At 38.7% G+C, this 18,388-nt stretch overlaps 1 protein-coding gene across 17 annotated transcripts in view; it reads left to right on the top strand.

Moving 5' to 3' along the window:
- STK33 (serine/threonine kinase 33) overlaps positions 1-18,388 on the top strand; it is a 95,901-nt gene that overhangs the window by 63,787 nt on the left and 13,726 nt on the right. For all 17 annotated transcript variants that reach the window (XM_043516697.1, XM_043516690.1, XM_043516691.1 and 14 more), the window contains 4 exons: positions 8,065-8,149; positions 11,191-11,266; positions 16,088-16,200; positions 16,470-16,555. In XM_043516697.1, the coding sequence (XP_043372632.1) occupies positions 8,065-8,149; positions 11,191-11,266; positions 16,088-16,200; positions 16,470-16,555 (360 nt within the window). The remainder of the gene's footprint in view (positions 1-8,064; positions 8,150-11,190; positions 11,267-16,087; positions 16,201-16,469; positions 16,556-18,388) is intronic.

Genomic DNA, 18,388 nt, shown 5'->3' with positions numbered 1-18,388 from the left:
TTGTAATATGAAGAATTCTCTAATCCCCTCTTGGAAGATTGCCAATCTGGGGGTTGAGAGAAACACAAGGAGAGCCGGTCTTCCCTATGCGATTCAGCAGCATTCAAGCACTAATATTTAAGGTAATTCAGAGCCAAGAGTCACCAAGGCATCTTTACATGCATCTTTTAAAGTCTTGCATGGAGATTCCTATATGGATATGAATGCACGAGAGGGCTTCAGTGATTAATTTTAGAGGCCTAGAATCTTTGTCTACAAGAGATACAAAGGAAAGTAAAGATACCAACCAGAGTGATGCAGTCCACACAAAGCCCATATAATGCAAGATTCTTCCTTCACAGGAAATGCATCCGATGAAGTGAGCTGTAGCTCACGAAAGCTTATGCTCTAATAAATCCAGATACTAGTTCATTCATCTTTTAGAAAACACTTTGAGCTTTATCTTTAATTCTCCACAGACTCATTCTTGGACAGACAGTTGCTTCAGGTGGTGATCCTGTAATAGATAAATACTGCTAATTTTAGGGAAGAAAGAATCTTCTTTCTGTTCTACATATCTTCTCCCTGTAATTTTCCCTACTCTTCTCTATATCCCAAATGTGTCCCATTAGGGGAGAGGTCAGGATCCAGAATGAAAAACAATTTGTTACCGAAGGTTTTCCTTTCTGATACTCACCTATCCCACTTGAGTTATTTTTGTGATGGCCTCTCATTGGGTTCCTGTGTATAACTATCACAGTTGTATAGGGGCTTACTGTCAGGCGTTTTACATCTATCAACTAGTAGAAATTCAGCATTTTAGTACACCTTGGAAGTGCTTGTTTTCACGGATCCTAGCAAGTGCCCCATCCTGGCCACCCATTGCTGTGAAGGGAGTCCAAGCCTTTATGCTCTGGATCCCCAGGGGTGTTTTACGGTTTTTGAGCCTGAATGGAGTTCAGCCACTGCCCCAATCTAGTGGCCCTTATGCGTGCTCTCAGGGTGCAGACCTTGTATCTGGCATCCTCCCTTTGGAGTGTTGGAACCCATTCTCAACCTGCCTATCCTCTCTGGGCAGAGCACTGACCCTTCAGGTTACCCAATATTTAAACATGTCCCTCTCCCAGAACTCCATCCAAGAGGTGCGAATCTTCCGGTTTACAGTTTAACTCTCAGGGTCACACAGTAGTTGTGATACCCCTCTCCCCCCACACACACACTGTTCAGTCTGTCAACTTTATTCTCTTTATATTTCATGGTAAGCACAGGAGAGTACTGATCACACAAAACAATAAAACACTATAAACACAATGTCCCTCACTAGCTTATCCTTCCCTTGGGAATCTTTGGGGGGGAGGAGGGGGGAATCATCTGTGTTCTGGCAGACATGGTCTTTCACCCCATTGCCTACCCTGGCCTTGCAACAGCCTCCCTTATCTTACTCAGGTGCAAGACAACTCTCTCCCACTTCCCCTTCGCTAAGAGTCCCTTTATAGACAACTTCTGGGGTCACCTGCTTCTTTTGTTCTGCCTTCTGTTTTTTCCACTGTTCTCAAAGCCCACTCCCTTCAGACAAATGGAGGAAATGTCTTCTCCCAGCTACAACAAAGCCATTAGCCCAAGATGTTTTATTTTGAATAGGTGATAGTTGAGTGCTGATCACTCCCCATTGTCTTTGGTCTGGGAGAGACATAACGCAGCCTGCTAATTCCTGATGGATCCACATCCATGACACAAGTATCAGAAGGGTAGCCGGCATCCGACAAAGTGGGTATTCACCCATGAAAGCTTATGCTCCAATACATCTGTTAATCTATAAGGTACCACAGGACTCTTTGCCATCCATGACACAGTAATTTCATAAAATTATCCACAATTCAGAAGTGGTTCAGACAGATCTCCAAATCATCACACTTATCTCAGGGATGAAGGATATGGCCAGTTCTCAACATCCACTGGACAAGTCTGAACTGCCCCCAGAAAAGATGCATAGTCCACGTCTCTCTGACTGGGAGAGAGGTCATTCACAGAAAAGAAATAATCAAGTAACAAATTTTCCATTTGTGATTATACTGTATTAGATAATGCCCACAAGGGTACTAGAGGTGATATACTGAAAACAGCAATTGCTGTCCTTTTTATAACAATTTTTTTTAAAAAAAAGCTGTATTGTGCCTTCTTTGCTGTGCTGTCACATCCTCGTGTGCAGAGGTGACCAGAGCCTTCTCTGAGGTATGCAGCATGGCCCCAGTACTCAAAGACAACCTTCCCTGTTCTCAGGGATGTCACATTATGGCTGTGCTATGACAGAAAGGACTTCTTGCACCCTCTCCCAACAGCAAACCATTACAGAGGGTTTGTCCCCCATTTATATCATTTGTATAACTCGGAAATATTGTGTGTAAGGGGGCGAAGAATACAATGTTACCCTTTCAATATTTAATGTGAAGTTGTGATGTGAAAATGATTCCCATTAGTAACCACTCGTGGAATGAAAAAGAGCAAATAGCTAAGTTTAAATAAATAAAAGGAAATGCTTTTTTAAATTAAAATGTTGCTCACTGCAAACATCTCATGAGATACCTCACATTTCCATGAGAATCCAAAGCGGTTAGCCAATAAAAATGTAACCTCAGGATTTACATTTTGGAACCACAACACTCTATAATACAGCTTACTCCCTAACATAAACAATAGTGAAGAGTCTGAATGTTAGTTCACTTCATATTTGAAAGACTTTCTAAAGTGTGGGTAACAGCTTCTTCTTTTTTTTTTTTTTTAAACCTACTCACACTCATCAGTTTCATATAGAATAAATTTCTAATTTGGTTTTTAAACACTAGCTAGCTAACTAACTGTAACGATGCTGGTTCTGGCGGGACCCAACTGAGTGTCAATTCAGGACAAATTGCTTAAAGCAAGGCAGTAACAGCCTATGGCTGGGGTTTTTCCCACCTCTAAGGCAAACCAAACCAGCCAAGCAGAGCAGACTTTGGTCTCACCCCGCTGGCTAACCACAAGTCACACAAGCAATTCCCTTAGACACTCCAGTTTCCCAGTATCTCCACCAGTGCCATTCGTTATGGGGAATAATGGTTATGAAAACCAATACTGCAGTAAAAGAAAAAAAGTTCTCTCGATCCCAAAGATCAAGCCCCAGACCCAGGTCAATATACAAATCAGATCTTATCCACAAATCACGCTGTTGCCAATCCTTTAGAATCTAAAATCTAAAGGTTTATTCATAAAAGGAAAGAAATATAGTTGAGAGCTAGAATTGGTTAAATGGAATCAATTATATACAATAATGGCAAAGATCTTGGTTCAGGCTTGCAGCAGTGATAGAATAAACTGCAGGTTCAAACCAAGTCTCTGGAAGTACATCCACAGCTGTATGTGGGATGGGTCATCAGTCCTTCATTCAAAACTTCAGTGTAGCAAAGTTCCTCCAGAGGTAAGAAGCAGGATTGAAGACAAGCTGGAGGAGCTGCAGCAGCTTTTTATATTCTCTTGCCATGTGGTCTTTCTTTCTTTGTCCCAGAGACAAGCTGTCCATCACATGGCATGGAAAAACCTCAGACTTCTGTCCATAGGCAGGTCCCTGCACACCTTGCTGAGTCATAAGGCAAGTCTGCCTTCTCTCAATGGGTCAATTGTATAGCTGATGGTCATTAATGGGCCATCAAGCAGGCTAGGCAGAACTGATACCAAGTTATCTGGAGTGTTCCCCAGAAGCATAGCACAGGTTTGAAATACAGACAGTATAGAGCCAATATTCATAACTTTAACTATAAAAATGATACACACATAGACAGCCTAATCATAATCAGCAAACCATAACCTTGTCTTAGACACCTCATTTGACCTCCTTTATACAAGATTTGGTGCCCACTACAAGGCTTTGGTTGAAACAATGATCTATAGTCCCAGTTTATGTCAATAATTTCACACTAACCAACTAGAAAGGTGTTTGCGGTTTTTCCAGACCAATTTTTCCAGGGTCTGTCATTTCTTGGTTCAAGGGAGGTGCTGGGATCCCACTCTGAATCAGACCAGCAGAACATTACCCACAGAACTGCCTGTAATAATTATTTTTCCACCCCCTGCCTTTTTTTTGTTAAAAAGACAGCCTGTAAGGTTAAGGGAGCCACCAGTGACTTAATAGGCAGGCACAAACACATAGAGTCCAGTGCAGAATGTGTTAAGCAAAGCAGAGTGCAGTGGACCCAAGCTGCTGACCAGCCAAGCAACTGTTTCTGAAGAGCTGCCGAAGAGCCTTCACCCTCTTTTCTCTGGTTCAGGCAGCTGAATAATGCTTTCAACAGTCCCTCTCCCCTGCTGCTGCCTGCTCCCTCTCAACTTTCCTACTGCTGTGCAAAGAACATGCAATCATTGCGAGGAGTGGGCCCACATGGGAGCATGCTCTAGTCACTGATAGAGTAAGGAGTTGTTTTCTGCAGCAGTCCAAACTCTGTGTGATTTTTAATAAACAGCTCTCTCATTTTCCAGACATTTTGGTTTTGCTTCTCTTGACTTTCCTTCCTGATTTCTGGCCCTCTCCCTACTTACACCATGGGCTGTATCTGATTATTGCCTCTACTATCTGTAGTAGATTTTAGGTGAGCCTCCCAGCCTACTGTATCAACAAGGAAAGCAAAATGATTAACAGGAATTTGCCCATTATTCTTGGTGTATTCTTTTTTGATGACCTCTGGGTCTAAGGTTATCTTGAATATCAGGAAAAACCTTTTAAATATCTCATGCTTAGATAGTGGAACAGGTTGCCTAGGAAGGTAGTTATGGAACAAACATTAGCAGTGTTTGATACAAAGTAACAGACATGTATGAAAGGAATGGGGTAGAGTCAGTGTTTTCCCCAGGAATTGAAATTAGGGGGTGTGTTCAAATTTACAGGGGACGGGGGTCAAGGCCGATGAGGGGTGAGACCATGAGGGTGAAGGTGGGCTGTATGGCACCATAGTAAAAACTGAAAAATGTTTCATGACCATTTTATTAGATTTTAAAATCATCACATAAATTAAAATTGGCTACTCAAGCCTTCTGTGAAGCACTACATCTACTCCCTTCTTGGTTTCTTGTTATAATTTTGCACAACTCTGTTAATAAACGTCTTGAATGCAATGCATTCATCTTTGGTGGCTTCTCGTGTGTCCAGTATTTCCATTCCTTCAATTGATATGCTCATTAGTTCATTCACATGATCAGGCAGAAGGTGACTTCTTTCAAAACACAAAATTCTATTCAATGATGAAAAAGAATGCTCAACTGTAGCTGTTGTGACTGGGAGTAGCAAGAGATGAATTCCTACTTCTTTCAGCCCAGGAAACATAGCATAAAAATCAGGTCGAGCCACTAGTGATGATAAAAAAGAAGTTGAAGTCAAACCTTCATTCATTCGTCATATGATATTCCACTCTGTGTTCAAACTCTCTGTTCTGTCCTGAGCACGTGGCAGCCCCATTGCTGGTAGTGCCTCACTCCACTCAACTGTCGGTGTTTTATAAGACCGGGATCTGTAATCGCTATGTAGAGGTTGAGTAGAATGTAGAAGTCGCTGTTGTAGATTTTTAAGAATCAAGTCTGTTTTACTTTTTCAGTTGTCTTAACAAACACTTCTTGTCCTCTTCATTTAAGGATTCAATATAAATGCCTTCATTAGTCAACTTCTGGACTGAAGTCTTTGCTTCTTACAGTACTTTTTCAATGGATAGCTCTCTGATTGATCCAAATGTAGCTTCCATTGCTGGACAAAGATCTACTACTGTTTGTAGCAGATGCCTGGATGGCATTATTTAATGACCCAAGTGGTTTCAACAGTAGACTTACAAGAGAGAGAATGGCAATAGTCTTCTCTGAATGTAGTAACAAAAGTAATCCACCAGCCTCACTACTTAGATCCATCCCATCTTGGTAGATGCTTTCCAAAGCCAGTAATAATGGCTGGAGTAATTTTAAGACAACAGCCAAGGATTGCTCATGAGAAAGCCAGAGGGTTTTCCCAGGTTGGACTAATTTGAACTTCAGTCTCAGTGTATCTTCTATATTTTCCAAGATATTCAGTCTTTTTGGACTCTTGCTGAAAAAAGAATATAATGAAGACATTAAATTTATAGCTTTTTAAATGTGTTTTGAAGAGTCTACAGCTCGTACTAGTGCTAGTTGGAGTAGATGGCCTCTGCAGTGTGTTTAGGAAAGATTAGGGTTACACTTTTCTCTAAGCAAAGCTTGTGCTCCACCATGTCTTCCAGAGAAGTTTGCAGCTCCATCAAATGCACAAGCAGCCATCTGTTTGGGGTCCCATTGACAAGCATTTAACTCTTCTAAGATGTGGGTTGTCACAGATGCAGCCAATCTGTTTTCTATAACTTGAACATCTAGAAATGCATCTACTGGCCTACCACTGACATCAAGATAACATACACAATTACTTACTAGTTGATGACCATTTGCATTGGTGCATTCATCAGCCATATATGCAAATTATTTGAATGTAATGAGAGAGTTCTTCATTTTTTCAACGGTTGAGTCTTTCACTGTTGCACCATATGTGTCTAGCCAGTCAGTTGAGTTTCTTGCAGAAAGATAGTGAGCATTTGCTGGTCTTGTTCGGAACCAGTGTTCAACTTCAAGATGAACAAGTGACAATGCACTTAACATTGGCCTTCGGTTTGTAGTGTGTGGTACCTCTTCCTTAAATAGAAAGTATGATGCCACAGCCATGTTTGTTCGCATGAACTGTGTTGTGTCTCCAGCATTCTTAACAGCCTCATTAACATTCACCGGTTTTTTTCTTGATCAGAGGAGACTCAGAGTTCAGTGCTGCTTTCACATGAGTTCACATCCCAGGTGGGGGGGCAAGAAGGTGCCTTGCTCGTTCCTCCAGCTGCTCACTGTTCACTCTGGCCACTGTTATTCGTTGTGCCACTGTTCACTCCATCTCTCTGTTGTCAATGGCCCTGCACCGTCACCTTCTGCTGCCACCTGCCACTGTGACCTCTGCGAGTTGATCTCTTGAGGTTCCATCTGGCTCTCAGGGATTTCAGCTGAGCTCTCAGTGGGGGAACCTCGCTACTAGTGCACACTGGGCCTTCTCTTCCACAGAAACACTGTCCCACAGCAGGTCTAAGCACTTAGACCTGATTATCAGTGATTTCAGCTGTAGTGGTCACTTAACAGAACAAAAGACTGTCTATGGAGCCTAATCAGCTTTGTCTTTAAACAGGGGAGAGGGGCAGGTCAAATACTACTTGAGACTCAGGCAGACCATCAAGCAAAATACCTGCCCCCACCCTCTCTCTTGATGCCCTCAATCAGCACAGGGTAAGTACAGTTCTACTGCCCTTTACTCTTACAATAAGAATAACAACATTTCTTTACCCTCTGCATTCAAGTTATTTATAACCCAACCCCAGCTAAAATCTATCACTTGGGCTACACAGCTGTATTTGCTGGATACATAGGTAGATCAGGTGTCAGTGTAAATACACTCTTGTCCTGAAGCCTTTCCTCTCAGCACCCAGCTCATCACTAGCTGTCAGGGAAAGCTCATTTAGATTTTGCTTATAAATCATAATTTGAAATTATTAGGTTTCAATAATTCAAATTCAAACGACAATCACCGAAATGAATGCACTGACATTGTTATAAAAAACAGCTGAATAAGGAAGTTAGTCCATGTTTATACTTTTCAAATCTATTATACTTTTTTCAGATACACTTTATATGCTTTTAAAGTGTGTATTAATGTTTCAATTTAAATTCAAATTTCCAAACAATTGCTAAATTGGCAAAACTGCATGTAACTAGTTCACAGAACTGTGGGGGGGTGTTGGGGAAATTCAGGGGGGTTAAGCACCCCTATTGGGAAGGTGTAGAGAAATCCCTGGATAGAGTCCTTCCTACTTGAGGTAGGAGATTGAGTGGGATGATTTGAGAGAGGTCCAGTCAAACTCCATTATCTCTGACTACAACCATTTTGCTACAAACAATAAAGTCTAAGCTGGACAGAAAAACTTCAGCTTCATGTCAGTATGGATAGTTTCATTACTGTGTTGTTTCCTGTAGGTGACTGATTTTGGTTTAGCTGTACAGAAAGCAGGTGGTAGTGAAAGCATGTTTCAGTCTACGTGTGGGACTCCTACCTACATGGGTAAGTTCAGCACTTCATACAGTTTATGAATGTTTGTTTTATTCTTATTACGTGAAGAAATGCAATATAACTCTCCCTGTTCTTTCTTGCTCACAAATAGCCATGGAGAGGTGCTACTTCTAAGCTCCTTTTGTCAGGAGCTTCCCCGTCCCTTACAGGAATTGGCATACCAGATCAGGCCAATGATCTGTCTAGTCTGATATCCTGTCTCTGATTGTAGTCTTTACCTTATGCTTCAGTGGGAGGTGCAAGTAACTATAATGGATGATAATAATAATAGTGGAGAAGTTTCTTTCTAACTCTTGGCAGTTATAGTGACCAACTTTGTGTCCTGAAGCATGAGGCTTTATATTCCTTATAAACTTCGTATCCTATCTTGTGTAAATGTGGATGTTCACAGTATCCATATAAATGTTTAATTCACTTTTTTTAATCCTACTAAGTTCTTGGCCTCTCCTGCAGCAGTGGATTCCACAGACTAGAAATGCATTTTGTTGAATTTTTGCTCCCAGTATAACAAGGATAACACAGCTGTTTGTTCAGATGTCATGACTGATGTTTGTTCAGATGTCCTTCCTCTCTCCAGTCAGCCGGAGAGCAGGGTAGAAAGGTCTGAGGTCTTGCAGCGAGAGCTCACACTGTGGATCTAAGGGAAAGAGGCATCAACCCATTCCCCACCTCTCAAAAAGCAGAATCTCAACCCTTACTCAGGCCTTCGCATGCTCAGAATTAAAGGCCCTAACTAGAAACAGGAAACTTGCGCTTCTCAAATTTCACATACATCACCATCTCACCTGCCCCCAAACCTCCTTCAGATAAAATGGGAGGACATGGAGACCCTAGTCTTCCTAAACTTTGCAAGGGGAAAAAGAGGTACAAAGGGATTAAACACTGAGGCTATGTCTACACTTCAAGTGCTACAGCAGCACAGCTGCAGCACTGAAGCTGTACCGCTGCAGCGCTTTACTGTCAACACTCACTACAATGTTGAGAAGGGTTCTCCTGTTGCTGTAGTTAATCTATCTCCCCAAGAGGCGCTAGCTAGGTCAATGGAAGCATTCTCTGTCAACTTAGCGCTGTCTACACTGGGACTTAGGTTAACATAACTATGTTCATCAATGTGTACATTGCTCACACCCCTGAGTGTTATACCTGGTTTGACTTACCTTTTTAATGTAGCTGTGGCCTAATATTGTTTCACATAGGAACTACCATATGAGTGGTTCTATCTCTGACAGTGACTGGTATCTGATGCTTCGGAAGAAGTTGAAACAAATATTGAAGTTGGTAATTATGGAGTAACCTGCCCATAGGTCAAATTTGTTAAAACTCCCTTCCTCCTCCCAAATCAGTTAGTAGGTGTCTTATGACCTTCTAAACATTTTTTTTATCTTGTATTATTGATGTCCTCATCATCCAATATCTAATTCTGTTTCAAATCCTACTGAGCTCTTTGCCTAAATGATAGATTTAGGCAATGAGTTTCACAGATTGATTAGCTGACTGTGGATTGTTTAACAAAGTAAAAACAGATCTCCTTCTGGGAAAGATAATGAAGAATAAAAAATTTAGCCCCACAGGCTTTTCAACCTCCAAAAAAATGGTACTGTATCTTGAAATGTTTTTTAAAAGGAGGGTTCTGTGTAGGATGAAATTATTTTGTGATCAGTAGCTAACCTTTATAGCTTATCTAGAAATAGCTGTTCTTCCTAGTCAGTGTGTGTAGCAAGTACAAGCTAGGCACTTAAAAATGCTTTGGGCCACATCCTCTGGTGATGTCATTTCATTGTCTTTATTGGAGTTACACCAACAAAGAATCTGATCCTCTATATTTTCTTCTTTTGGAGACATGAAACTGTATGAATTCTCCAGCTCTCGCACTTCACAGTGTAACCATCTTTTCCCCTTCTTTTAATAGATTAGATTAATGCTAGTATAAAATATTCTTAAAATATAATAGATTAGCTAATATCTTAAGGATGAGATGATATTTTGATTTATAGCTTTTGATAAATTTGGCAAATACCGACAATGGAATTACTTCTTTAAACATTTTGTGTACCAGTTTTGATTATGACAGTATTTTAAAGTACATTCTGTAGCTTGATATCTTCAAAGCAAGAGGCAAATCCTTTGAAAAGGAGACTTTAAGTGACAACAGAATGTTAAATAGTATGTTAAAATGTTATTGAGGTTGAGATAGCTAATCAGACTTTGTTGAGATGGTGGGAGAACACCTACTAAGACAGCCACTGTCAATTTGCTCCAGTGCTGCGTAGGTTGGGGTAGTGATCTGTGAAGCATTTAGCTTTCTCTTTCTCTCTGGGGCAAAACATGTCATCTTCATTGATTCTGGGAATGAGGACTTCAAGTCTTGCAGTGAGCTCATGACCTTCAGTCCCATAATGTAGTAGATAAACCATCACCGATTTGGCCCCAAAGCAGAATTTTTTTTAAACATATGGCTATATCAACATAAAAATGATTAGTGAATAGATGAGTGTATGCATTTTGTAATCTAGTACACATAGAAATAAAGATATAAACCTATTTGCGTGTTCAAAAACATTTTTATTTTCAGTATTGTTAATTTTTAAAAATTCTGTACACTGTACAGAGTATATGTTAGACAATAGGTGCTACCAAAAGCCCTTATGCCTTATGAAGAAAAAGTGAATATTCTTGTATATGACACTTAATTTTCAGAAAGGAAAAATATTTATGTGGTATCATGCAGTACTTTAAATCAGTGTTTTATAAATAATGTTTTAGCAATTTATGACTTGAAAAACAATATCACAATTAATCACACAGTTAATGTCACAATGTCACAATCCTGTTAGAAGCTAAATGATAAAAGTGAGGACACATCAACATGAATTGTTAAGGCCTGTACATTATTCATTTAAACATCTGCTGTTGGTTCTTTTTTTCCTGGGGGAATAAATTATACCACATTAGCACATTCTTCATGCTTTGTGTTTAAGAATGAAAAGTAATTTTTTCTATTATTAATATTATTTTTTCTGCTTGGTTGGTAGCCCCAGAAGTTCTCAGTGCCCATGACTATAGCCAACAGTGTGACGTTTGGAGCATAGGCGTCATTATGTACATGCTGTAAGTAGTTTGTAAAATCAATATAAATGTACTGTCCCTTTATAATAAAACTGCTTATGAATTTTCATTAAAATAAAAAGTAAACTTGTGTGCAAAGAGCTTTTAGACTGGAGATCTTTGAGATAATAACCTATATGAAATATATTACAAATTAATGTCCCAAAAAGAGAGCTAAAAGTATGCTCAGATTTTGAAGAACACATATTTAGTTTATGAACCAGTTTATAGTCCTGAAATAACATCTGATTACGGAACATTGCATTGTCATTCTAAAAAATTAAAAGATTTAGGTGTTGTCTTTTTAACATGCTGGCCTGAGGGAATTGGCTGTTGACTTGCAAATTATAGGGTAACTCCTCAAATGGAATGCACAACCCAAGGAAAAAAGTTGTATACTCAGGGAAATGTGCAGGGAAAGGCTCAGGGCTTGTCTCAATGGTGCTGCAGTGCAGACTAGAGGTGTGTGAATTGTTTGAATGTGTCATGCTCTAGCTGCCTTGTGTAGATCTTGCTGGCATGAACTAAAAGATATCTAATGCATGTTAACGTAATCCTGTCTGAAATGTGACTACATCAATGCGAACTAGATACCTTTTAGTTTGCATCAGCACAGTCTGCACAGGATAGTTAGAGCATGACACATTAGAGCGTTCTACATTTCACACCCTGCTGTTTTGCACTGCAGCACCTTTTTTCCGGTTTATAGTAGCTAGCAGGCGTTTATGGTGTGCAAGGGCTGCAGAGTCTCTCTGCACAGGTTGTCTGTCCTCATGTAGCAGTAGTGAAGAAATTCCACTTCATTCTGGGCCTTACATGTCTGTCTGAAAAGATGCTGGATTTGACTCTTTGTGATTTACCTTGATGCTATCAAAGCATGCTGTTATAGGAGGGACTGTATGCATGTCTTTAATAAAGCCTCTCATAATGTAGCAGCATTACCATGCCTAGACAGCAGGACATGCATTGTTACCAAATTATGAGATGTTATTTCTCAGAGAAATGTGTCAAAATTAGTTATTAGCTGAAAAATCATACGAGCATATCCCAATTATTAAAAACAAGATACAGCAAAAATACTTACAGGAGTGCCTTGCATAATACAGTCTATAAAGAATGAAAAGTGAGACTTACATAAATTAAAGGTGACGTTACTTACAGATGCTCTTTTTGATTTAATATTTGCATATTCTTAATTTTTCTCTTGGTCTCTTTCTCTTCTTAGCTTCTTTCTCCCTAATTCAAGGTTTTAATGTATTCATGGTTTAGAGCCTTGCTTCCTTCTATTTGATCCACTAGTGTGCTTTCTATCCCAAGACTTCTCTACTTCTCTTGTGTGCAATCTGATTCTTTTATGTTCTAGCCTTTGTGTGTGCGTGCACACACACACACAATTCATATTCTTATACCTTCCCCTTTTGGGGATATTTTTTTCTTTCTCCATGCAGTGGATCCTCTGTCTTTGGGTTTTTTTTTTTACTTTGCAACTAACATACCTTTGATTTTGTTCTCAGCGTAACAAAGGCCTCATCATAGTTTTATTATCTGTATTCTTATTTTTATTTCTAGTATGTATTGTGTTATGTGAACTTTTTTATGCTTATGCATCATCAGTTTTATGGTTCTGTTTTATGGTATTAATGTTGGTATGGCAGTAGTTATAGTTGCACAAGTCAGTTCAATAGAATATATTTTAAAATGGGCATTAGAAATTGGGTGATTTGATTGGCTAATAAGAATTCTGAGCTGTCTCTGCAATCAGCACAATTCACATCTCAGAACTTGTAAAATTCAGAACAGTGAATTGTGTTGCTAACAGTCACAGCTCAGAACTTCTGACCTTATTCCTTAATTAGCAGTATAAATATTTTTAAATTAGCATTTTATAATCACAGCAATGCTAGAACAATGTAGCATTAATTCACACCTAGTTGTGTTGACAGCACAAGATTGAACATACTGTACATGAGTTAATAGAATACATTTCACACTTCTTTTATTGCTTAATTTGAAAATAGTATTAGAGAAAGCGGTAGGATATTCTTCTGTTAACTCTATTTTTGCAAGTGGCACCTCCCTCAGCATCATGGCATAAGTTTCTGGTCTTCCCTTAATGGGTTTAAAGAAGCTATTACAACCATTACTGCCACTATCACAACTTTGACCCTTCTAGGCTACTATTAATGCCTCCCTTTGACATGCTCCATCCTGACACCAAGTCTGTTATTGCCACGACAGGCTTGATCTCTACTTATCTGGGGGGCATAAAGTGACTCATGAACTCAGTTTTCATGAATGATAATTTACAGGACTGTCTCTGCATAATGGGACAATGCCAGCATAATACATTTTTATATATAATTTAAACTGAGGTGTAGTTTAAACTTTCCATTTTGTTTCTATTTTAATGTGAAGTGATAGAATCATAAACAATAGTAATCAATGAAGAGAGTCCATTAACATGTAGAAGTATGTTACTTTACTGATGAATAAAAGAATCTTGTTGCTCAGTATGCTAAGTGTATGCCTAAATTCTGTTGTGTACTGGGTAGGGTAGAGTTTCTTTCTGTGTGCAATCAGCACTGCTTTGTAGCAGTTCAGAGGGTGCTACTATAGATAGCTAGCTAACATGTTACCCTATAGGTAAGGCTTTTACCTAAGGAGGCAAATCTAGCTCTTCCTCCCTCGTCCACTCCCCGTGGCTAGTGTATACATTGCTCATAGCACTAACCAATAGCTGACGGCAGATATGGGGTACACAAATCCTGTCACTGTCCAGTATTTACAGCATCATAGATTAAAATGAAGCCATGCTTAAAATTCTTTCTTTTCTTGAAATTGAGTTCCGTGTGGATAAGTGCCAGGGAAGGGAGAGGAAACAACCGTGAAGGACAAAAGAGAACAGAGTAGTTTTTAAGTGATTTTGAGATTAAAGCTTTACGGGAGGAAAAATGCTAAAATATTAATTTTATGTTTATCTTAACAAAATTAAAACAAAGTAAAAGAAATCCCAGGATAAAAAATGTATACTTTGATACAAAGTGACAGACATCCTTCACTAGGAGATGCCAACTACGTTTTCAGTAGCTATTTCTGTGTTTTGAGAGTAGAGCTAAAAACTTAATTTGTGGCAAATAATTTTTGATTAATTTAGGCTTTATTTCTGTTTTCAAATAGTCCACGAGCAGAATTTATTCACTATTTGAAATTATTTGCCATGTAAGTCTTTGTCTGTAGATTGTTCACAAGCAACTTGTTATGAATATTTGAAATTTAATTTCTGGTGGTTAGTTTTTATTCAAAACATAGGTCGTATATTTCTGCTCTCTGATTTGATCATCATCCAGTAGACTGTAGTTTCCATGGTAAATACTTTGCATTTACAAGACCAAAATTTATTTTCCACAACTATTATATTGTGATCACTTCGAATTTTGCGTTTCTGTGAACCTTCCTTTCGGTAAACTAGAATGTTCACAGAAACCAAACACAAGAGTCAAGAACATAGGCAAAGGAAATTCATTTATTTAATATTTGCACAAATGTTTTCTTAATATTTGCCCAGCTTTGTTTTGAATGTGTTCATTTGTTTGTTTCTTTCCACATTAGTCTGTATATAATTAATATAAAAGCTAAAAATGTAGTAATGCTGTATTGTATTATTTCCTTTAAGTGTAAACTGAATTGGCAGACATGAAGTCCAATACCATGTAGTCCAGTCATTTGTTTTAATAATGTACTTACTCTACTATCAAGAAATTTGTTATATAATTTATTTGATACCAAGAAATACCAGGGATGTCTGTGTTCGCAAATAATTTACATACATGCGCGCACACACGTATCTCCTAGATATTTTTCTGACACTTCTGTGGATTTATTTTCTTATTTTCTGTTGACACATTAGTTTAGATTATACTACATCAGGCAATTTCCACATTATGTAGCTCAATAAAGTGTTGAGATATGACTACGTATAGTACATGTCAAATTTAAAAGATCAAAGTTACTTAATTTCCTATTGTGCAGTTCTTTCCTGAAAATTGACTTTGCTCAAAGGATATCATGAGTTTCCATCTTTCTCTCTCAATGACTTATGTCAATTTTTTTTTCAATTTACAGATTTAAAAAAATGTTCTAACTGCTAGTGCCACAAACTCAACCTGGGCTCTGAGAACTGAACTTGGCTCTTTCTGACGCGTGCATTTTGCGGGCTGAGACTGTGTTTACCTCTGTTTGAACAACCCCATGCAAAATAATTTTATTAGGTTTAAAGGTCTGAAGGCACCATGATAATCATCTTGTCCGACCACCTGCATAAGTTAGACCACAGAATAATAATTCCTGAATTGAGCCCAATGACTTGTGGTTGAACAAGAGCATATCTCTTAGAAAAACATCTAGTCTTGATTTAAAGACTTCAACTGATAGAGAATCAATCACATGTCTTGGTCAATTATTTCAGTAGTTTATTATCATTGTTAAAAATTTGCACCTTATTTCCAGTTTGAATTTTTCTAACTTCAGCTTCCAGTCATTAGATTTTGTTACTCCTTTGTCTGCCAGATTAAAAATCTGTGAGGTATTAATCATCTTCTCCCTTTGCGGGTTGTGACTGAGACTGTAATTAAGTTACCTCTTAACCTGCTTTTTGATAAACCCCTTAATCTCTCCTAGTAAATTATATTTTTCAGATCTTGAAATATTCTTACAGATCCCTTCTGAACCTTCTCCAGTCATACTGGTCTGTTTTATTTTGTGTACCTGTTATTCCATGAGTGGAAAATGATAAGAATCTATTAATTGACCTTACTTTTATTGTAGATTATGTGGTGACCCACCCTTTATAGCAAGCTCAGAAGAAAACCTTTTTGAATTAATAAAGAAAGGAGAACTGCACTTTAATAATCCAATCTGGCAAACAGTTAGTGAGGCTGGTAAGTACTCAACTATCTGACAAAACAAACACCAATAATACAACAATGAACTCAGCAAACAATTACAATTGGACCTCCTTAAGTAATTTTCTCATAAAAGTAAAATTGAGTCTAAGAAAAAAATTCATTTAAATGATTTCATGAACTAACTTCATCTCATTATAAGTAAAATAGTCTCTGCTGAATTAAAGCGCTCACAGACATTTGGGAGATGTGTTGGGTTTGTTATAATTAACAGAAATTAGATTTATCAAAGTGTCTTTTTATAGCTAAACATGTACTGCAGCTACTTCTGAGAGTAGATCCTGCCCACCGAATCACAGCTAATGAATTGCTTGATAACCTGTGGATAACAGTAAGTTTTGAGTTTTTTCTTTAAAAAATTCTTGCCATCTTATGTTTTCTAACTGAATTTTGACCTTCCAGCCATGGATGCTGTATTACCTCTGTCCTTTCCAATAAATAAACAGACATAGCCTCCTATTTGGGTCTGATCCAGTTCCCACTGAAGTCAATAGGAGTATATCCACTGACTCCAGTGGGCTTTGGATAAGGCCCTTAATCTCTTACCAGGGCCTGAGACTGCATTTCTTACCCAAGCAAATTTATGTTGACTTCAAAGGGTGTTTCATCTCCATAAGGAAGTACAGAATCAGGTCCTAGCTGATTAAATCTCACAACATTCCTATAAAGTTGGTCAATATAATTATACCTGTTTTTTTAGAGGGGCAAATTGAGCCACAGAGAAATAGTGACTTTCCCTAGACAAGTGAGTTATAGAGCCAGGAAGAAAATCTAGGAGTTCCAAACCTATTCTCTAAATTCTGTAATCACTGCACTATGGTGTAGAACATCTAAACGATGAGAATACTAAACACTCAGGTGGTTATCAAAACACATGCACCCCATTGTGCAGCTAATTGGAAGGTCAGGCAGAGGGAATGGAGATGGGGAAATAGCAACAAAATAGTAGTGGTAGCCATCCTTAATTGCTCTTGCAGCTGGGCTCAATGCTAAGAGGACACAGAGGCACCTGAGGCTCATCAAGAATCATTGGCTCTGGAGGGGGAGGTAGAACACCTCTGTATGTCACTCAGAATGAGCTACCAGTTTCTCATCACTGCTTCAGCCACAACAGAGCCATTCCAGCAGTAATAACATGGCCCTGCTCCAGCTGAGCAGGGAGATCTCAGAGGAGACAATCAACTACTGTCATATGAATTCTTGAGGCAGGGCTACAGCTGACCCTGGCACTTTCTCAGTGGCTTGTGAAGTGTGATGACACCTATATTAATTCTGCCTTGACGTACCAAGAGAACCTCCCTGTTCTGTGCATCAGTAAACTGTGGACCTGGAAATCTGCTTTAATTTTTGGTTTGTGGCTTACCAAACTGTACATTAGTGGAGTTCTAGTGTAAATCATGTATAAGAGCTACAAAATTTAAACAGAACGTTCCCCTAATTCATAATAAACCTTTCCTTCTTTTCATACTATACATTTCTCAAACACTAGACTTAATTTACTGTGTTATTCTTCAGTTAAAAAGTAAGTAGGAGAATAGTTTTTCTCAGATCTAGCTATGCATTTTCCACTGAGCCCCATGTGAATTATTTTTATAATTACTGGTAGTAATTATGTGTCCAACACCTGCAAATTTTAGTTTCAGCATAGGGCAATAGCCCAGATTCTCTATCAAGTTTGGATTTTTATAGATAATGGGATGGATTTTTAGCCCAAGATCATATTGGCTTCTGCTATCACAGATCCTGACAGCAACCCCCCAGCTGCAGAAAGTCCACTGGTGAGGGGAGTGTAGTTACAGAAGGCATCTACAACCACTCCTCTGTCAAGGACGAGTGTACTGAAAAGTGGGAACCAGGGGATGTGCTGATTTAACAGAACCCCAGGTACAAGGTTCCAAGCATAATGTAAAGCTGTTCCTTCATGACAAAACTCTCTGGAGCCAGTAGTACTGCAGACAGCAATCTCTCTCCTACCACCACTCTTTTATAAATTAAGTGTGGGAACGCATAACTGACCTCTAAGAAAATACCCATTTTAACTGACTCTATTTAAAAAATGGGTGCACTTATCATGGCTGTTTCCTTAAATGTAGATGGGACTTCTGTTGAATATATGCATATCTCTATTCAGACCTGAGTCCTGCAACTGTTTTTTATTAGTAAA

This window comes from Dermochelys coriacea, chromosome 6 (genome assembly GCF_009764565.3).
Source record: "Dermochelys coriacea isolate rDerCor1 chromosome 6, rDerCor1.pri.v4, whole genome shotgun sequence".
Classification (NCBI taxonomy): Eukaryota; Metazoa; Chordata; order Testudines; family Dermochelyidae; genus Dermochelys; species Dermochelys coriacea.
This window is presented reverse-complemented; position numbering and strand designations above follow the sequence as displayed.